The sequence below is a fragment of the Protopterus annectens genome, chromosome 7.part0 (assembly GCF_019279795.1).
Source record: "Protopterus annectens isolate FY-2018-M chromosome 7.part0, PAN1.0, whole genome shotgun sequence".
Classification (NCBI taxonomy): Eukaryota; Metazoa; Chordata; order Ceratodontiformes; family Protopteridae; genus Protopterus; species Protopterus annectens.
This window is the reverse complement of record NC_056739.1, coordinates 1202252618-1202275063: the sequence shown is the minus strand read 5'-3', so window position 1 is coordinate 1202275063 and position 22446 is coordinate 1202252618. Positions and strand designations below refer to the sequence as shown.

The following is a 22446-nucleotide window of genomic DNA, read 5'->3' as shown; positions in this document are numbered from 1 at the left end:
ATCTAGCGAGGAGGAAGTCAAAATACCGGAAACTGAGGGAAGCAGATGAACGCTCTGCAGAGTGATTCTCGGTTAGCGATGGTAACACCATTAACGGGATGGGTGGAGTCTGGGCCATGAAAAAATGTTCCCACACGAAAAGTCTGAACAATCGCGTTCATTTTCTTCTTTATTAGTAGCAATTTATTGTCCAAAGCCTTCATGGTAGTAGCCATGTCTGAACGAAAATCATTTAGTTGTATATCTCTTAAAGTAGATAACAGCTTTTCCAAAATCAAAGCCTCTTGGTGAAGTCTCTTTTCTATTTGTTGATACTGCTCTATCAAGAGCTTCATATATCCCGGACATCTCTAAGTTCAATTGCTGCCATTTCGATAGCAGCTCTCAGGGTATGTAGACCCAAAAGTGGGCATCTTCAATATGCAAAGCCCTCTTGGAACAATTTTAAATTTTATACAAGCCTCCATATGTCTCTTCTGCCATTGAGCATTTTTTATTTTTGTAAGAATATCCTCAAGTTTCCTCCTCAACTGTAAAGTTTCCACCTGTATAGGTGAGTCTTTGTGTGGATGCTATCTTGGCTAACTCAGCATATGAAAGTTTCAATAAAGGATTCTCATCCATACACTAACTGTGTAAAATCAAGTGACCTTGCTGATTCTAATTCATTAGGAATAGAAATGGTTTCTTCTGTCATGTCCCTGGTATGTTCAAAAAAACAAAATAGCAAGAAACCAAAAACACAGTCCAGGGTAAAGTATCACCTCACAAAATGTAAAGTCAAATCCAAGGCAATAAGAGGTAGATGCACCAAGACAATCTAAGCCAACCAAGTATATTCCACAGCAAAAAGTGTTTATTGAAGATAGTGAGCACTTTCACGTCTACCAGGATGCATATATATATTTGAGTATTTTTTGAGCTAGTTTGTAGGATGTGTGTTATAAATCATGACTGTGTTTTATCCTTTACATACACCAATAGCGTTGAGTTTTATTGATGTGCATTTAGTATTGCTTTTTTATAGGAGGATGTTTGTTATATAAGTGAGTTTGAAAATGTTTGATATCAAGTCTGATGCGTCCTGGTAGACGTGAAAGCGCTCACTATCTTCAATAAACACTTTTTGCTGTGGAATATACTTGGTTGGCTTCAATTGTCTTGGTGTATCTACCGCTTATTGCCTTGGATTTGACTTTACATTTTGTGAGGTGATACTTTACCCTGGACTGTGTTTGGTTTCCTGCTGTGTGCCGAATGATTTTCATATTAACTTTTACAATTTTTATAGTCTGAGATGTAAACCTTTATGGGTAGATCAATAAACCTGTATTCAGAATTTTAGCTCTGAAAGCTGTCCAGTCAAATGCTGCAGATGTCTTGTGGTCTGAATGCTGAAGTAACATCTGCATGGTAATGGTTCAACTTGCTACCTAATTCCTGTGTAACTTCACCTGACATAGCAGAAAAGGGATGGCAAAATATATATGTGAGCAATGTTTGCTCCGAGACCTACCCTTTCCTGGAGAGGAGTGGAGAGCATGGGATTATGGGAAAGCTTGCATCTGTGTTGGGGTAAATGTGAGTTGAAGTCCCTTCTAGCAGAAAAGGAGGGAGAATGATGAACCATGACCATGCAGGTCTAGCATGGTGAGGGTAATAGATTTCCTACATATTGTAGAATGTCCTATGCAGTTAGAATCCATATTGCTAATTTGTTTAGAATTCAATAGTTTAGCTTTGGCAAGAATGAACTTCAAAAATATGCATATGATGGAATTTGATCTTGCAAGGAATTCATTTTTTGAATATGGTTAGAAATTTTAAAAGCTGGAACCTGGTTTGTACAACTTACATTTCCTTCTAAGATGTTTTACAACTGTAGTCTGCCAGATTTGGTTAAATTGGTCCTTAAGCACTTGTAGTTTAAAATTCTGTATTTTTACAGAAAATACTGTCTTCAGAGAATGTCAAAACTGTTGCTTAAATTGTCATTAAATATAAAACTAACAGTGAAACTAACTTTACCAATTTTAAAACCAAAACTTGTGACTGCAGTATTGACTAGCTCAATACTGTTCAAAGTATTTAAAATGCAGCTGCCCTTCGTCAGATGGCCTGCATCTGTCGCCCCTTGGCATCCGGATACTGGCCAAGGCTTTTGCCACTCCTATAGTGCTTTTTTAGGCAGTGTTCCAAAGACCAAATTACCACCATAACAGCTACAAACAAATGCAATCTGAGGGTCATGCTGCTCAACGCTAGAAGTCTAAATCTCAAAACGCACTCGCTCAAAGCAATCCTTAAAATGGCGAACATCTATATTTGTGCTGTAACAGACCTAGTTCAAGGCAGCAGAAAGCACCCCTGCACTACCAGGCTATAATGCATTCCATACCTTTCAGCCCCAGAACTTGGACCGAAGCTCCAAAGGTGTGGTGGTGGTTCCATATTCATAAAGGATGCGCACACCTCCAGACTGGTAGCCCAACATAGCTGCACTTGAAGTATTTCTGATGCGTTATCATTGGGAAAGAGAGCAATTCAGGTTATAGCCTGTTGAAAGTCCCCATCCATGTCCCAAGACACTCACTCCACGTTCCTAAGCACCCTGGCGAATATCGGGGTCCAACCTAACACTCATACTAGACTACTTCAACTACCCCTTTATTTCCTGGGAAAACTACTTGTGTACCAATAAACTTCCCCAACATTTCCTGGAATTCAGTAATTCCAATACCCTGGGCCAGCTCGTTCTTACCCCCACTAGAGGTAGCAACATCCTTGACCTGGTCATTACTAACCTGAACGACCATTGCTCTGTACCAATAGTCATAAACCCCCTGGTTAGATCTGACCACAGACTAATCACCTTGGAAAATGCACACACACACACACACACACACACACACACAAAGGTAACCACCATGAAAAACTTCTCCAAAGCTAACTTTGGGCTCCTAAGAACAGAGGTGGCTAACTTCACAGCGCCCATGCAAATACAGTTTCATGACCGAATCGTACACCAATGCACTGTACGAACACATACATAAATGCATAGATCTTGCCATACCCAATAGAACCAAGACACACTCCTCCAAAAAAAGGAAGCCAATCTGGTGGTCCCCTGCCAAACTACAACAGGAGGAGGAAACTGATGCGGATTAAGGTGAAGTCCCAAGACTGGAAAAGCTCCCTCATCAGCCTCAACAAAGTTGAGATTCCTCATCAAATCCTCTAAAGCTAGCTATGAAAACATAATTGCAGCAGATAGTAGACAACCACAAGGCCTTCTATAGTTATATAAAGAACCTCCATGGCAATACCCAGATTTGCTCTGAGCTACAGCACAATAGTGCCTCCTATACTGTGCCAACAGATATTGTCAGTATACTGGCTGACAGATTCAGTGCCAACTTTACCCCCAGGACCAATCGCAATACCAGTAGATTGCCAGGAAGTCAGTACTGCTGCACAGGTTAAAACACCACTGTCCAAGGCCAAGAGTACAGCTTCTATGGGACCTGAGAATATCCCTGGCTGTGTTCTACATGAACTACAAGTGAACTGGCATCTCACCTGTGTGCCCTGTTCAATCACAGCTTCACCTCGGGCTTTGTCCCTACCGAATGGTGCACTGCTATAGTCATCCCTCTCATCCTGGGAACTATTGCCCCATTAGCCTGACAGGTCTGATATGCAAAGCTATGGAATGCATCATGGACCTAATGAGGATATAGGGCATCTCCAAACTCCAGATCCCACAAAGTTTGGTTTTGTGAAGGGTATATCATGCCTGGCCAACTTCTTTGAGTCAGTCCCCAGAACTGTGGATGAAGGCAAGGTGGTTCATACAGTCTACCTTGATCTGGCCAAGGCCTTTGATACCATTCCCCACTCAGGAATCCTAGAAAAACTCACTAAGCTAGGAATCAACCTCTATATTACTAGGTGGGTTGCAAACTGGCTCACAGATGGAACCCACAGTGTGAAAGTAGCTGACTCCAAGTCAGACTGCCAACCAGTCATGAGTGGAGTCCCACAGGGATCGGTCCTGGGTCCTCATGTGTTTGGTATCTACTTCTCAGAAGTCCAGGCCAATATGAAGGAACTCTGGCTGACAAAGTTTGCAGACTGTTGCAAGTTGGAAGCCATTATCTCCCCAAGTGATGTTGACATCCTACAGAAAGCCCTCACTGAGACCAACGACTGGTATCAGAACCATGGCCTTAAGCTCAATACCAAAAAAATGTAGTTTTCCCCTTTGGGAAAAACCCAGTTCCCATGCACTACCATACTGGTAGTCACTGAATACAGAAGGCACAAGCGATCTGGGAACACAGTTTGACTGCAACCTCTTTTGACCACCACACTGCCACTGTGGTCGAAGTCCTATGTGGCACATCTCATTTCTAAGGGTTTTGCATCCAGGAAGAAAGAGGTAGTCTCCCTCTACTCTTCCCTCATTAGGCCAATCAGAGTAAAATGCCCCATTTGGCATGTACCTCACTGGACACCTGCAACAACTGGAGAGGCCACAAAAGTACCTCACAGAGGATCCTAGGCCTTAACCACTTGTCCTATATGGACAGACTCAAAAACTCCAAATATTCTGGATCATATCACCTACTTAGAGGTGATCTCTGACTTGCAAAGCCATGTCTGACCCAGCTCTCTTAGAAATGCTGCATCTAAAGAAATCCCAGTCCCTCCGCACCACACACTCTACCTCAACCTCATTACCACAATCAAGAGAATGTGCTGGAGGGACAGGTTCATAAGAGACTGCCCATGCTATGAAATAAACTTCCCATAAATGTCAGAGCACCTCACTGGCCCTATTCAAGAGAAATCTTGAGTGGCTGGGAAATAGGAAATCACCCCGGGGATCACTCCAGTGCCTGTACTCGACAGAGGCACTGAAAACAGGTCGGGTGACATGATGCCAGGGTAATCCTATGGGCTAGGCTTGTAAAGGCTCCAGGGCCGTTAGCCTAGTACATGCCTATGAAGTAAGACCCCAATAATTGCTTGATTGTACCTTTTACTTCTCTTGAAGGTTACTGGGACTGGGGGGGGGGTCTCAATCCTGTTAAATTTTGCATATGAACTGTTGCATCTTACCCTTGTTTGATCTCAGCAGGCCAGTGCTATGTAAAGCTTATATTGCAGCAGAGGACATCCTAAGTGCTCAGATGTCAACATCTTACTTCTAGTATTGAGGACAAAATCCCCAAATCATGGACATTACTCTTTCAAACTTAAAGGCTGGAAGAAAACAGTTTGAGATGTCATGCATTTTCACTTGGTGGATGGCTATGAACGGTCTGCCAGAAGCCCCCCCGGTCAAAGCCTGCTGCTCAGCCAAAACAGAGTTCCTGGAACTGCTGAAGCAACAATTTCCTCCCCAGTACTGAACTCCTCTGATATGGAAGTCCTTCAGTGTGAAGAGATATTTGCAGGAGACCATATCATGAGAACACTTGTTCATTTTCACTTCTGCAGTAGCCTTGACCGAGTTGTATCCTCTCCAGGATACACCAACTGGCCAGTCTTTAAAAAAAACTGTGTCCTTACCACACCTGCACTCTACTGACTGGAGGGAAGTTGGTGTACAATGCTTCAGTACTTGCCACCTCAAGGTAAAGCAGCACTGAAGACTTCCAGGAGTAGCAATTTGGCTACAGGCTTCATTTCTGGCAGGTAGGCCCACATAGGGGAATCCTTCCACACAGAAAATATTGCATTTTTAAATGATTTTGATGTATTTTTTGAATACTGACAATTTTATTAACATTAGAAGTTTCTAGAATGGGGCTTATTGAATACTGAAGCTATTTGTGAGAGAAAAAAATATACTTTTGAGAAATGTAAAGATTTAAAGACTGGGAAGCTTTTACAAACGGGGTTTAGATGCATGTGCACATTTAGTAACATTTTACTGCTTAAGGGTGTTTAATAACATTTTAATGCTCGAGATTTTGCTTGAAGGTGTTTAAGTACCTGGAAATATTTTACTTGTGCACGTTGAAAACTTGCCTTTTCTCTTTTTCCACCTTTTGGTGTAGTCCAGGTCCATCTGAATAAATCACTCTGATCTTGCCTTGACCCAATTTATTTGTTCATTGCTAGGGAATTGCTTCTGTGCAAGGTGACCAGATAGGCAGACATATGGGGGGTTTGCTCCTTTGCCAACATACCAGCAATGAGTGTTTGGTATAATCCTTCCACTGGTTGCTGATGTGAGCACCAGAATCTCCAGTGGGCTTCTTGTAGCCCTCCCTGTGCACGTTTCTACACATGTTCTATTGTTACTGCCTTGAGTTTACAACTGCATTCTGGGCACTGGCCAGCATTGGTACAGTGCAAACAAACTTTCACGTTGGCAATCGACTTACCAAAAGCAAACCTTTGCCCTATTTGCAGGATGAGTGATCTGCCATGAGCCACTCTCTCCCCTACCCTCACCTGCTTGGCTCCTCCATCTTTCAAGCTGCTACCCAAACTGAGATTATCTGGATTATAGTCTGTGCTTAATTTCTGTACACTGTAGAACTTGCCGTAATTTAAATGGATTTGCAGACTGGTCTGAGGACCTTTATCAGCAAGTTTGACATGACAGACTGCTCACAAAAGGAAGTACATATTTATATAGTGTGGCTAAGCATTTGAAGATGACCATGATTTGCTTTCAGGAAACAATATGATCCATTAGAAGTTTTATCTTTGGTAAGAACCACTGATTTCATCCACCAAAAGTTATGTAGAAATTCCATCACAAGGGGTACATCGTCTTAGAATAAGCAGTGTTGAGCTTTGACCACTAAACATTTCAAAAATATGCTACTTTCTACGCATTGTAAAATATAATTTTACTTTTAAAAAATATACTATTGTCTACACAATGTACAGCTGTCTACATAGTCAAATAGTATTCAGCTATGACGCCTGCAAAATGTTTTTATAAACTTTTATTTGCAAGAGGTGAGCCACCTATGAATAAAGATAATGGATTCAAGGGTTTAGAGTTTAATGGTTTGGATTGTTTCCTGTGCTTACCACGCAGATGAACATTTAAGATTGCCTAGAGTTTTTCTTTAAATTTGGTCTTGGGAGTATTGCACCAGTTAGCAGAGGCAGTTTTAGCGAAGCTGTTTTTAGTGATATTCAGCTGTAGAAGACCTATGGCTGTACCAAATTCACTCTATCCATTTGCATGGTGGTACGGTTAGTGTCATGGCCCATAAGGCCCTTGGAGACAGCAAATTGGCAGCCATTAGTATGAACAGTAGGCACATCTGTAGCGATGAACATGCAGTGCATAATGGGCAGTGCCTTTATTAATGTGGCAGGGGAGTGTGGGCTGTTGCCCCCTTTCCATTGTCAAGGGAACATCACCTAAAATGCATACTGAAGCACAAGTGCCTACAGTAGAATGAAGGATTTTCTTCATGGTGTATCCCACTACATGATGTATATCATAATCCTGTACTAAACACCAACTTTTCCTGCCTCTAAGCACTTTATTACATGTCCATGTGACTTGTCTACATTTTCAGAATGGAGCAGTTCACAGGCATTTAAACTGCTTTCATTTTGAAGAGGATAGAGACAGCTTAAGGTCTGACCTGTCTTAAAGTTCAAGCTGCTTTATAAGTACTGAGTCAGATGAAACCTGAAATTGTAACTTGCTGCAGTTGTGGTTCTCTTGAATGAGGATTGTAGTAAAAATCTGAACAGTTTAAGTAATGGAATTGTCCCAAATGTCCAGTAGTAGCTTTTGATTCATGCAGTTTAAAATGTATTCTTTCAGATGCGCTGGTATCCAACTCCATCAGAAGCTACACAGCAAGGATGGAAGACTCGTCAATTTTGTTAAACATTAGTAAGTACTTAATCCTCTGTAGCATAATTGGGAAGAATTATTTAATCTGAAGTAGCAATGCTCAACATCCTGCTGTGTGGTGAATGTTTTCACCTGATACTGTTTTGACATAATAGTTTGAAATTTGCTGACAAAAGGACAACTTTTACTCCCCACTTTCATGGATTCTACATAGGATGTGATTTGCATGTCTTGTAACTGCTGTGGAAGTGTATCCTCATAATGTAGCCTTGTATTTAGCATAGCTAAAAATAGTTTAAAAGTGCATTTAGTCAAATTTAATTTTTGGCCCAAATGCACTTGCTGTGGTCCCAAAGATCACCCAATTGTGTGTTTACAGATTTGACTGTTTTAGTACAACTAATTTCTACCTTTTTGGGGAACTATATTACAAGAGAACCAACTTTGCTTAAATGGCCAAATACAGTAGATGCATTGTCTCATGAGGTGAGTCTTTGGAAAAATGTGTAATTGGTAGCAAGCAGATGTGTAACATCTTGCACAACTTAATTCCGCATGTACAGTTATCCTTGTAATCCATTAGTTATTTTACATGTGAATATTTTACACCATTTCTGCGACTGATGTATTTTGACCACCCCTTACTAATCTTTTACACCATTGTCATATAAGCTATGGAAGGTAAGTCGGTCTGTCTGGCAAACAAGACACCAGCAATAGTAAGCAGACATTACAAGCCAGCTGATGTATCCCAAGTACAAAAACTCCCACAGGTTTCAGACTATAAATCTTTCTGGTGTTATGCCCTGGAGAAAGCTTTAGGCTCATGTGCAGAGTGCTATTTTCAAAATTAAAAAAGATACTGTTTTGTTTCACTTGTGTGAAACCCTTAGTTATTGGACAATTCAAAGCAATTGCTTCCCCATTCTTTAATGAAACAAAATGCTATGTGCACAGATGACAGGATCTGCCCCTGCTGAAGCATGACCTGGAAATGGCAATACCTTGTCAACATGATGACATCACGTTGAGGTCAGAAATGTAACCTTTGTAGTTTGCAAGAATGGGGGTTGTATTGAACAATGGACAGTTGATCAGTATAGCCACATAAAGAATATGAATAATGAATTTCACTACATTTGACTGCAGATCAGATTCATTTGCCAGAAAAACCACAAATCTGAAAAGGGCCCCAAAACAGAAGACAAAATCAGTCCCTGTACAGCTGGCTTCCCTGTACCAGTCCACATAAGACTCCTTACTTACAATTTTTCGTCCAAGCTAGCAACGCAGCCCAAATTCAGAAGTTTAAAATACATAATGTTATGTAGTCCTATCTCACCGTAATTCCTGCTGGATGGGTTTGGAGCAGATATTCTGCTCAGACTCTACCGATACTAAAGCTCAAACTTTTACTGGCTCGAGACTAACCCCTATCCCATGGTGCCTCGTGGCAATTCCCCAGATCTCATTTGCCGTGAAAGCTTTGAGGTTGTCTCCTTACTGGCTTGTTGGACAAGTAGAAGATTTTTTGATAAATCTTGTATTTTTTGTCCTTTCTTACTTTCTACTTGGCTTTACCTGTGATTGTTGAGTGCTTGATCCCCTATTCCTCCCTTTAGGATTGTACGGCCCATTTTAGAGTGCCGTAGTTGCCCATTTGAATGAGAGCCTTTCCTCCCCGAGTTAGTCTTTCAAAAAAAAAAAAAACTTCAGAACTTTACTGTTTAGTCAGTATTGTTATAGTTAGTGTTGCAATTTGTTAGCATTGTTAGCATTGTCAGCATGTCTAAAGAAAAAGAACATAAGGAACACCACCCCTCGGGGTTCAAAACGTGATGTGTTCACAGAAGTCATTGACTGACAGTCACACTAGCTGTGTGTACTGTCTGGGAAAAGCTCACTTACAAGAATCCTGTACCTTTTGCCATGCCTTCAGTACTAGGGTTCTTAATGAGAGGAAATGTAAGTTAATAGATAGGGGGTCTTATGGCCAGTTCCTTCCAGGAACAGTTGGAACTTGGCCAGACAGCTCCCAAGTCTTAAAAGAAAATCTTCGGCTCCAGCTTTGAAGTCATGTAAAAAGTCCAAAGTGACTGAGCCAAGGAATTCTGGCTCCGATTCCACTTCTGTTTCAGTGCTGTCAGTCTCTTCGGTGCTGAGACAACCTTTGGTGCCAAGACAATTTACCAAACATAGACCCTGTTTCACCTACATTGAGGTCTCCTATATTAGAAAGGAGGAGATCTCCTGTCTCCCAGTTCCTCCAGGACGCTTTCAGATGAGGATATCAAGTGGATGGTGGAGGTTGCTTTGTGACCCAGCTCTGGCTAAAAAGTTAGCCCTTCCAGACCCAAAGGCTTCAGAGCTGCCCCATTTACAATCCACTGCTCCTCCGACTGCTTCGCTCTTGGAGTCAAACACATTGGGTTCTTCGATGTTGGATCCTTTGGTTCCAAGAATTATCCCTGCTTCCTCAGAACCAGTAACTCTATCCTCAGCGGCTCAGTCTGGAGCCGAACCAGTGTATCTTGAGGCCTTTGGTTCCCGACCTTCCACCTCCTGGGTGACCACCTTATGACCAACTCTTGAGGGTCATATCCTGGAAAGCCTGGACATCCCCAGACACAGTGGAGCCTGTCCCGAGGAGGCCAAACAAATTTGCTCCAGAAGACAAGTCCTTTCTTTCTAAGGAGTTCCTGTTGATGCTATGGTGGTAGCAGCGGCAACTAAAAAGGAGTTGTCAGAGATATCATCCAGTATCCATCCTCCTAATGAGTCCAGGACAATGGATAGGTATGGAAAGTGTACCTTCTCTTCAGCGGCATTTACTTTAAGATCGCTGAATTATCTGTCCCATTTTACTAGACTTCAAAGGGATCTGAAGGAGTTGGGAGATGCCCTTCAGGGTTCAGTAGCTTTGGGATCCATGGAAAAAGGTATCTGTGCAGCTCTCCACCCTTACATCAATAGCAAACTCCTCCATGAGGCTGATTTCCTATGTAGCAGATGGAATAAGCAGGGCAGCCGCAGCAGGAATTTCTCTTGGGAGACATTCCTGGATGCGTCTTTGCAACTTTACAGAATCCTTTGAGTCTTCCTTTACCAACGTCTCCTTTGATGGTTCAACTCTTTTTGGACTGCAGGTAAGAGACTTTGACCAGGTGCAAGCAGGAAGGGAAAACCTTATCTGCTGTCTGAGTCAGTTTCTCCCTTCCTTCTAGACACTATCCCAAGGGTCACAGAGGAGGGAAAATGTGGTTCTGCAAATCCCAAAAAGGTTTCCCTCTGGCACAAGGTCAAGCCTCCCCTAGAGGCAGAGGGGGAGGATACAACAGAAGACACCATCCTCATGGCAGAGGATGTCCACAACATCAGGGAGATGGAGAAACTTTCTCTGATCGCCCCTACGGAGTTGCCTGACTGGCCATCTCTGGAGGTAGTTGGGGGTTGTCTTTCACTGTATCCAAGCACCTGGCTAAACATTTCCCAAGATTGTTTGGTACAAACCATTATATCCAGAGGTTACCCGATTCCCTTTGTTTCCAATCCCCCGGTAAACTGGTCTCTATCAGATGTGCCACCCATTCCACTTAACTGTGCAACATCAGAGATCATCTCGATGCAAAAGTCATCCAGGATATCCCCACAGAGCAAATAGGATCCAGAACTTACTCTATTCTTTTTAGTTCCAAAAAAGACAAGGGACTGGAGATCAATTCTAGATCTCAGCAAACTCTGTCTGTAAAGAAATCAAAGATCCGAATGATCACTCTGCAGTCAATATTTCCCTTTATCGGGAAAGACAATTGGATGTCCTCAATAGATCTTCAGGATGCGTACTACCATATCAAAATGGACAGGCGCTCCAGAAGACGCCTATGCTTTTGGCTGGGAGCCAGTCATTTTCAATTTCAAACACTGCCCTTTGGCCTCACTACAGCCCCCAGTGTTCAAATGCATGGCAGTGATAATGGCTCACTTGAGACGTCAAGGATTCCAGGTGTTTCTGTACCTAGACTACTGGCTCCTCACTGCTACCACCAAACACCAACTAATCAGAACCAGGGACGAGAGACTATCCTTGTGTGCCAGATTAGGCATTACAATAAACCTAAAAAAACTCAGCCTGATCTCCATCACAGCACATTGTATTCTTAGGCTCAGAAATATTCAACCACCATAACAGCAAAACTGACACCTGAAAGAGTAGAATCATTATCATTCTTAGTTCCCCTAGCCCGTCTGCACATGAGTACTTCAGTGGCCATTTGCCCAGTGGTCAATACAGGATCTGCCCCGTCTCACCAAATTCTCATCACAAATGCCTGCAAGAAGGATCTGACATGGTGGATGTTCATCGTGCATACAGCTGCAGTCATAACAGATGGGTTTTCCTGCCATCAGGCGGGTCCTCGGTCGGCCGAATTCCAAAGTCTAGGTCCGGCGTCGGTTGTAGTCGCTTCCTCCCTGACGTCAGTGCGACAGGGGTATAAAAGATCCAGCCGACGCCATTTTCTTCAGTCTTTCTTGCCGCGCGGTGCCCAAAGCAGAAGCAGTTCGCAAGTGCCGGTTGGCCAGCTCCTGAGATTACGAATATTGTTGAACCGAAGTCTTCTTGAAAGCCAAGTACCCCGTTGGGGAAACTTTTCTTGCCTCAGACCAATGTCAGACAAAGTTAATTGCATTTCATGTGGGAAGCAAATACCACATAAGGATTTTCATTCCCTCTGCATTCCTTGCTTAGGCCCAGACCACGATGTCTCTGCCTGTCGTTTTTGTGCTACATTCAACAGACGCACTATTAAGCATCGGGCTGAGTTCGCCGAACACTATTTTGGCAAAAAATTTAATTACATTATGTCGTCGGATACTCAGACTCCAGTTTTGAGTAAAAGACTCAGATAAGGACAGACTTACGAGGTCCGCGACTTCTACAGACACCAAGCCAAAGCAGACTACAGGTGGTCCGGTTCTCAGTGAGGCACCTACGCAGCCCCTGACTACCGACGACACTTCATTGGCGGTGTCTTCTGTGCCCGAGGTCGCAGGCTCTTCGGCCCACACCCCGACTACAGATACCGAAGCCACTCTTGGCGGCGAAACTCAGTTTAGACAGACCTGCCACCTCAAGGTGTCTGCAGGCCTTCCTCCTCTCTTTCCATCAAGGATTTCACTAAGTCTAAATCAGCCATGCATACTAAAAGGCAAGCTCCACAGGGCCCTTCTCAAGGCCCCATGCCTAAAAAGCAGATGCTCAAAATGGCTGAGGATTTGATTACTCTTATCAGGGGTTCTCAACCCCCCCCCCCGGACAAAAGACCCAGAGTGGAGGAAGAATCCCCCTCCTCGGACCAGGCCTCCATTATTTCAGAACATTCTGAAGACCAGGAACATTGACTCCCCTTTTGAAGATTCTGATGCAAAGGAGTCCATTCCCTCTGTCTCCCCCCCTGAGGGATTACTCTTGGGGAAACTTTACATACCTTGAGGGAACAGTTCCACTGGGAAGGCCAAGAGTACTCTGACTCCAAGAAAAGGCTTAGGGATTTCCTCTTGCTCCCTCAGCACAGGCCTCTGGCTATACCTCCTGTCATAGGCATTCTAGATGGTGTACTCGGAGGCCTGTCTTAACCCAGATTCTTTACCTCCAGCTCCAGTCAAGCCTGACAGGTATTACCGGGTTCCTGACTCACACCAATTCCTATACAAAAGCCATGCGGCTGACCCAGAAACTATCACAGGGTCTCAAGGGAATTAAGGCCTCCACTGCTAAAAATCCATTGCCTTCAGAGAGATTCCAGAGCTTTAGAAAGGTGGGGGAAGAAGGTATACACCTCTGCCACCTTAACCATGAGGGCATTAAACTGTCAGTTCCATATGTTAAAGTACCAACAGTTTCTGTTATCACAGTTGAGAAGCAAAATGTCACAACCTTAACAACCAGACTTTAAGGAGTTGCATGATTTGATACATAGTGCAGAACAAGTGGGTAAGCATACCTTGCAATGTGGCTGATGCTTTAGAGGCCTCATGTAGAGCTACTGTTACAGAATCAGTCATACGTAGACATGCCTGGCTCAAAGAGCAAACCTTACCAGATCATGTCAAAGCTAAATTACTAGATGCCCTGCTGCAAAAAGATGTATTGTTTGGTGTTAAAGCTGAGGAGGTATTAAAGAAAATGGAGGAAAAGGCAAAATCAATGCAAACAGTAAAGGATTTCCTACAGGTACAACCTCCATGTTTCAGTAGAAATTGGCCTTCCAAAAATTGGTCCTTTCCAGCCACAGACAGACCCCAAAGAGGTAGATACAGGTGGCCCAAGGGGCAGAGGGAAATCTCAAGGATCGTTTAGAGGCAGACAATGGCAAGCACCCACACAGAGGTGGTGAGGATAGTTCACAGCCATTCAGAAAGCAGAACCAATGACTTCCCCTTTGCATGCCAAGCAAGGCTCAAATGGCAGCACCTTTAGGTGGAAAACTGGCATTTTCAAAAAATTGGCATATTGTCACAAGACAAATGGATCCTGGACATTATAGACAGAGGCTACAGATTCCACTTTCACACCCTTCCAAAAATGAGGCATGCCAAACCTGCCACACAATCAGAGGGCAGAGGCACAAAAACAAATTTCAGATCTCATGGACATGAAAGCTATTCAAGAGGTACCTGTACAAGAACAGTGTCAAGGTTTTTATTCCAGACTATTCCTGGTACCAAGGAAGGGAAAAGATTGGAGACCTATTTTGGACCTATCCATCCTAAACACATTTTTACTCGTACCAAAATTCAAGATCACATTATAGCAGCTTCTTCCCATGCTGGGCAAGGAGTCTTGGCTGGTAACATTGGACCTCAAGGAGTTATACCTGCATGTCCCAATCAGACAAGATTGCAGAAGATACCTCAGATTTCTTGCAGGTTCAATCCATTATCAATTCTCTGCATTGCCCTTTGGCTTATCTACTGTGCCCAGAGTGTTCACGAAATGCCTGGCATCAGTAATCGCCTACTGCAGACTTCAAGGGATACAAATATACCCGACTGCCTGATCCAAGCGGACAGCAAGCACATACTTCTGAAACATCTGGTGTTTGTAATAATGTTGTTGAATTCTCTAGGATACACAGTCAACAAAAAGAAATCAAGGCTAATACCCTCTCAAACAATAATTTTCCTGGGTGCCAGCTTGGATACAAACACCCAGATGGCCTACCTCACGCCAGAGAAACAAGGGCAACTAACTCAATACTTCAGAAAACTGGCAACTTTCACCAGGCTGACTGCAAGGAAAATCCTGCAGGCTCTGGGATTCATGGCATCTTGCGTCCTGCTAATCCCATGTGCAAAGCTGCATATGAGGAAACTTCAATGGTACCTAAAAAACATATGGTCTCAACACAGCCACAGTTTGGAAACAATAATACCACTAATTCCATGTCTTCAAAAGGAATTTCTGTGGTGGGCTCAAGCATGCCAAAGAAACACAGGTCTCCCATTCTGCAAGCCTCAAGCAAATCAAGTCATCACAACAGACGCCTCTGACTACGCCTGGGGGGCACACATGACAGATCGGTGCATTCAGGGCAAATGGTCCCAAAAAGAAAAGCACCTACACATCAATCAAAAGGAAATGCTAGCAGTAATAAATGCTATTATAGCTTTCAAAGACCTACTGCATCCACGCCAGCTATTGATAAGGACGGACAACACCACAGTAATGTGGTACATAAACAGGGAGGTACCCATTCATACCCCCTATGCAGGCAAGCCATGTCTCTTTGGAACATGGCTCTGGAATTACAAATCTAACTTCAAGCACAGTACCTGCCAGGCAAGGAAAACATGCTGGCAGACAACCTAAGCAGAAATATAACAGATCCACATGAATGGAAGTTGCATCCTCAAGTTTTCACAAAGATAATTCAAGCATGTGGAAGGCCAGACATAGATCTTTTTGCCTCCCACAGAAATCACCAATTGGCAAAATTCTGCTCAAGGACCTTTCATCCACAGGCCTGGAAAGTGGACACACTCTCTTTCAGTTGGACAACAATGACAGTTTATGCCTTTCCACCTCTCCCTCTGCTGCCCAAAGTTCTATTAAAAACCAGAGCAGACAGACCAAAGATGATTCTCATTGCTCCAGACTGGCCAAGACAACACTGGTACCCACTCCTGAAAAGCCTGACTCATTCCCCACCATGGATCCTGCCTCTAATGCCTCTTCTACTGACTCAGCACAACTTCAAAACTCTTCAGTCAGCTGAAAACACTCAATCTAGCTGCATGGAAGATTCCTTAAATTCACAACAGGCCCTACTCTCCAAGGAGGTGCAGGATGTCATTTTGGAGGCCAGAAGGCCTTCTACTAGAAAAGCCTACTCTGCAAAATGGAAACGGTTTTGTGCCTGGAATGAGAAAAAGGGTCAGAATCCTGGAATACTGAATTTACCTCAAATATTACAGTACCTAGCTGAGATGCTAAGCGGTGAACTTTAATTCTCCTCCATCAAAATCCATGCCTCTGCCATTTCTGCAGAATACAACACTGACCCTCATTTATTCTCTCACCCCCTCTTAAGACAGGGCTAAGAATATAAACCCCCTAAGGAAACAACCAGTACCTGCTCGGGATCTCAATTTTATTCTAGAAAAACTGACCTCGCCTCCTTTTGAGCCAGCCGCTTCAACAGAACTGCAATATTTGTCCTGGAAAACAGCCTTCCTCCTGGCAATCACCTCAGCTCGCAGGGTTTCAGAACTACAAGCCCTCATGGCTGTGCAGCCTTTCATCATTTTCCGTCAGGACAGAGTTTCCTTGCGTACCAATCCGTCCTTTATGCCAAAGGTAGTATCCAGGGTAGCCTTAAATCAGGCTATCCACTTACCTACCTTTTACCCTAATCCTCAAAACAAAGGGGAGAGACTACTACATTTCTTGGACATTCACAGACAGCTGCGTTATTTGGACAGAACAAAGCCTTTCAGAAAATCAGAGCAACCCTGTGTCCTATGCTGCAGGAGCTCAAGGGAAGCCCATTTCCAAACAGACAATCTCAAAGTGGATAGCCCACTGCATATGCTTTTGTTACTCTTTTCATGGTAAATCTGTACCTGCTGGCATCAGATCTCACTCCACAAGGGCCACAGCTACCTCTGCAGCTTTCCTCAGGGGGGTTCCTACCAAAGATATTTTGGAAGCAGCCACTTGGAGTTCTGTACATACCTACTCCAAGCACTATCACCTACCATTATACTCCAAGTCTAGAGCAGGCTTTGCCACTGCAGTCTTGCAGGGCATCCTGGCTCCTCCTAGTTCCACCTAGTGCCTACCACCCCTTTTTTAGCTTTGGGATTCTACCCATCTGTTATGACTGCAGCTGTATGCACGATGAACATAGTACAGTTTTGTACCTACCATAAATGTAGATGTTAGAGTGCTAATACAGCTGCAGTCCAGGTTTGCCTCTCTCCTTGCCCTCTTTGGACAGGCCTAATTGCTAACACCACCTCATACAACCTGATTGGGGTATTCTTTTATGGTGTATTTGCTTGCAACTACTGATGTTCTTCATCTCACATTGCTGCAGTTCTTACATATGGGTAGTCCGCTGTCCTCGGTCGGCCCGAATATTAAAATTAGGGCGGCGGTCGTCAAACTTTTAAAACTGACATCAGGACATCAGGGTACAAATGCGCGCCGCCGACTTCATATCCTCTGTCTTTTTTGCCATGGTCCCGATGCAGAGCAGCGTTGCAAGTGGCATTCTGAAATTTTTCGAGTAGTTTTTTTCAGACGAATCCCGTTGCTAAGTACCCCGTTGGGAATATTGTTTTCTTGCCTCAGTGTTTTACGGATGTCAGAAAAAGTGAATAACTGTGTTTCTTGTGGGAAACAGATACATATAGGATTATCATTCTTTGTGTATTCCTTGTTTGGGGCCTGAGCACGACGTTGTTGGTGTCGCTTTTTTGCTAGGGGGTTCAATAAAACTATATTAGGTTAGTTAGATTGCTAGGCTGGTCTTTGGAAGCGCGTGGGCATAATATATAACCGACCGTAATATCTCACACCGCTTCGCGGCAGAGAGAAAGACAAAACAGTTAAACCCAGGAAAGATGAGATGAGTCGTCCGTTGGTTCCGTTTCTTCGGGGTTCCAGTGGGAGACTTCTCTGGAGTCTCAGGGGAGACTTTGATATTGCAAGATGTAGCCTCTCAGGAGGCAGGTCAGGCTGAAGGGGCTCTCAGGGTTACTGTCTCCCTCCTTCCTAGGGGGTGGTTAGGCCTCTCCTTCTGTTTAGATTTGATTACTCTGATTAGACTTGCAGGAGTACTCCCTTATTCTGATTCTGATGCAGATGATTCTACTCCTTCTGCTTCTCCTCCAGAGGATTTCAGAGACACTTCATTCTATGAGGGAACATTTTAAGTGGGAAGGTCAGGACTTCTCTGATTCCTGGAAAAGGCTTAGGATTTTTGCTTTTATCCCAACATAGGCCCTTGGCTATACCCCTGTTCTGGATGTTGTGGAAGATGTGTTTGCAGAGGCTTCACTTAATCCTGATTCTCTGCCTCCTGCTCCTGTTAAATTATAAGAGTCCTAGGCGGACCCAGAAACTATTAGTCAGGGACCTCCTCTAGATAGAGGCCAGAGCTTTGGATAGATGGGGAAAGAAGGTCTATACATCTTCTACCCAGTTTCATATGTTGAAATATCAAAACTTTCTTTCTCAATTGAAGTCTAATTACAAGATTTGGTGCATGTCTCTGAACAGGTGGGTAAGCATTCATTACAATGTGGCTTTGATGCTGTGCAGGCCTCGTCTAGGGTGGCTGCCACTGGTTCAGTTCTTCGCAGGCACGCCTGGCTGAAGGATCAGAATTTATCTGACCATGTTTGCAGTCTGATGTGTTGTTTGGTTCACCTGTGGAGTCAGTCTTGAAGAAAATGGAAGACAAGGCTAAGTCTATGCAGGCTGTTAAAGATTTTTTGCAAGTTCAGCCTCTGAAGTTTAGTAGGAATTGGCCTGCTAAGGGGTATCCTTCTTATGATTCTCAGTCTAGAGGAAGAGCAAGACGTGGTAGGGGCAGAGCTCAGAGTTCTTTCAGACCGGGCCAGTCCTTTCGTGAAACAGGCCCAATGACCTACCTTTTCAGCTGCCAGATCCTTCTTGCATGGCAGCACCTTTGGGAGGAAGGTTGGCACTTTGATTACCCAAGACAAATGGGTATTGGATATTTTATTTCCATACTTTGCCTCCTTTCAAAGGCATGCCTCTGCCAGAAGTGGGCCTAGGATTTTATTCGCCTGTTTCTAGTACCTTATCTATCCAACACATCTGGACATTCCCAAGTTCAAAATGTTGATGTTACAACAGCTTTTACCTCTGCTGGGCAAAGATCACTGGATGGTGACTCTGGATCTCAAGGAGGCTTACCTTCATATTCCTATCAGGCTCAGGTGCAGGAAGTATCTGCGTCGGGCTGGGACTTCTCATTATCAGTTCTCTGCATTGCCCTTTGGCTTATCTCTCCCGCCCAAGTTGTGAACACGGTTGTGCTCCAGTGATAGCTTTCTTCAGGCTGAGAGGAATACAAATCTATCCTTATCTGGACGATTGCCTGATTCTGGCCCTTCATCATTTACAGTATGTGATAGCAGTGCTAAGATGCAGTCTAGTACCCTCTCAGGACATGTGCTTTCTGGGTGTGAGACTGAATACAGCATCCCAGATGGCCTTTTGAGACAGTCCTTCAAGCCTTGGGGTTCATGGCATCTTGTATTCTGGTACTTCCCAATGCCAAACTGCATATGAGGAAGCTACAATGGTATCTCAAAATGTATGGACACAGCACTGCCAAGATATGGACATTGTCATTCAGATAATACCTTGCATTCAAAAGGAATTTTGTGGTGGGCTCAGGAATGTCACCTAAACAAGGACTCTCTGTGACCCGGCCAGAGGCGAGTCAGATTCTAACGACAGATGCCTCAGACAAAGCTTGGGAGCTCATCTAAATGGAACATCTACATATCAACTTGAAGGAGATGTTAGCAGTCCAATTTGCATTGATAGCTTTCAAGAGTTACTTCTCCAGGGCAGGTGTTGATTCTAACAGACAACACAACTGTCATGTGGTACATCAACAAGCTTATCCTCTATGCAGACAAGCAATGATTTTGTGGGAGACTGGCACAGAACTCCTTAGCAGATGTGTTGAGCAGACATATTATGGATCCCCACGAGTGGAAATTGATCCTCGTGTATTTCAGAAATTGACAGTGTTATGGGGAACTCCAGACATAGATCTGTTAAACTTCTCCGTAAATTACTAGCTGCCAAAGTTTTGCACAAAAGGTTTCATCCCACAGCTTGGAAAGTGGATGCTCTCTCATTCCCTCTGCCTCTCCTCCCAAAGGTACTCCTGAAGGTCAGACAGGACAAGCCAAACATGATTTTAATAGCTCGGATTGGCCTCGACAGCACTGGTACCCATTACTGAGAAGTCTGTGCGGGAGCCCATGGCCTTTGCCTTCGATCCTCACCTGCTGTCTCAGGAGAACAATCATTTACTCAATGTCAAACTTCACTCTCTACATCTAACAGCCTGGCATATTATGTTTTAAACCCTGGAAACAAGTTTTGAATGTTATTTTGGAGGCCAGAAGGCCTAGTACAAGGAAGGTGTGCGCAGATAAATGGAGGAGATTTTATTTTGGAGTACAGCAAAGGACTTTGATGTTTCTAAACCTAATTTAGGTGTTGCTCTTCAATACCTTACTGAGTTACTGGACAAAGGTTTGTCCTTCTCCTCTATTAAGGTTCATGCTGCAGCAATTTCTGCTCACTATGACTGTGACCCACCATTATTTTCTCATCCTTTGTTTAAGCAATTCCTTAGAGGCAAAGAATATAAGACCCCACGTAGAGCTCCTACTCCTGCTTGGGATCTCAATTTTGTGTTGGAGAAACTCACTCTACAACCTTTTGAGCCTAGTTGAAATATTTATCATGGAAGACTGCTTTTTGTTGGCCGAAGGGTTTCTGAATTACAGGCCCTGAGCCTTTCCTAATTTTCCACAAGGACAGGGTATCTTTGCGTACTAACCCTTCCTTTATGCCTAAAGTGGTTTCTAGTGTGGCTTTAAACCAAACTATTCATTTACCTACTTTTAAAACTTTTATGCAACCCCCAAAATAAAAAAGATTTTGCACACTTTGGATGTACACAGACAGTTGCAATATTATTTGAGCAGAACTAAAGGGTGCAGGCAGTCTCAGCAGTTGTTTGTTTCATTTGCTTTGGGTTCTCAGGGCAAACCTGTTTCAAAACAGACTATTTCTAAGTGGATTGGTTTTGTATTGCTTTCTGTTATTCCCATCATGGTAAGGAGATTCCAGCTGGGATTAGGCCTCATTCCACCAGGGCTACTGCCACTTCTACAGCTTTTTTACGGGGGGTGGCTACTAAAGATATTTTGGAGGCAGCTACTTGGAGTTCAGTGCATACTTTCTCTAAGCATTACCACCTTCCACTTTACTCTAAATCTAGGGCTGGTTATAGTTTTGCCATCCTCCCTTACCTCTGCTTTGGGATTCTACCCATATGTAAGGACTGCAGCAATGTGAGATGAAGAACATAGTACAGTTTTGTACCTACCATAAATGTAGATGTTCGAAGATCCACATTGCTGCAGTCCAATTTACTCCTCCTTCCCTCTGTATTTAGAGGTGGTTGTGTGGTTTGGGTTGTGCATATTGTAAATATTGTAAATATGATTACTTCTGACATCTCTGATGTCAGTTTTAAGCCTTGACACCGGTCAGCCAGCCTAATACTTTGTACGACGACATAAGCGCCTTGACCGACGCCAGCCTAAATTTTTGGTATCGGGCCGACCGACACAGCGGACTACCCATATGTAAGGACTGCAGCAATGTGGATCTTCGAACATCTACATTTATGGTAGGTACAAAACTGTACTTTTTTTTGATTATATTACATTGCATTATTACATAAATTTATGTATTGCCTTCCTTCTGGGGGCACCTGACATCTGGGGCAAGAAAAACTGAAGAAAATGGCATCGACTGGATATTTTATACCCCTGTCGCACTGATGTCAGGGAGGAAGCGACGACAACAGATGCCGGACCTAGACTTTGGAATTCGGCCGACCGAGGACCCGCCTGATGGCAGGAAAACCCATCTGTTATTGACTGCAGCTGTATTAGCACTCTTAACATCTACATTTATGGTAGGTACAAAACTGTACTTTACCTATGGATCAACTTCATTTGTCACCCACTTGTTCCCCCTCAAGAAAATGCAGTTTTGACCACGGATGCCTCCCAGATAGGATGGGTGGTATTATCTGGGAATGGCCATCCAAGGTACTTGGCAGAACCACTTGCACATGTTCTGGAGATGAGAGCAGTGCTCTATGCATTGCAAGCAGTTCACAATTCTCTTCCCACAGGGACAATTGCGATTCGAGCAATTTTGATGCCTCAAGTGGTCCCTGAATTCAGAAGTTGCGAAATATTTTTCGCAAATGGGGCCAGCCTTGCTGTGACCTATTCGCCAT

The 22446-nt window shown here is 43.6% G+C and overlaps 1 protein-coding gene across 4 annotated transcripts in view; it reads left to right on the top strand.

The window, feature by feature from the left end:
* Positions 1 to 22446, top strand: part of RBPMS2 (RNA binding protein, mRNA processing factor 2) — a 536932-nt gene that overhangs the window by 485323 nt on the left and 29163 nt on the right. For all 4 annotated transcript variants that reach the window (XM_044077820.1, XM_044077818.1, XM_044077819.1 and 1 more), the window contains exon 7: positions 7814 to 7885. In XM_044077820.1, coding sequence (XP_043933755.1) covers positions 7814 to 7879 — 66 coding nt within the window. In that variant the 3' untranslated portion in view covers positions 7880 to 7885. The remainder of the gene's footprint in view (positions 1 to 7813; positions 7886 to 22446) is intronic.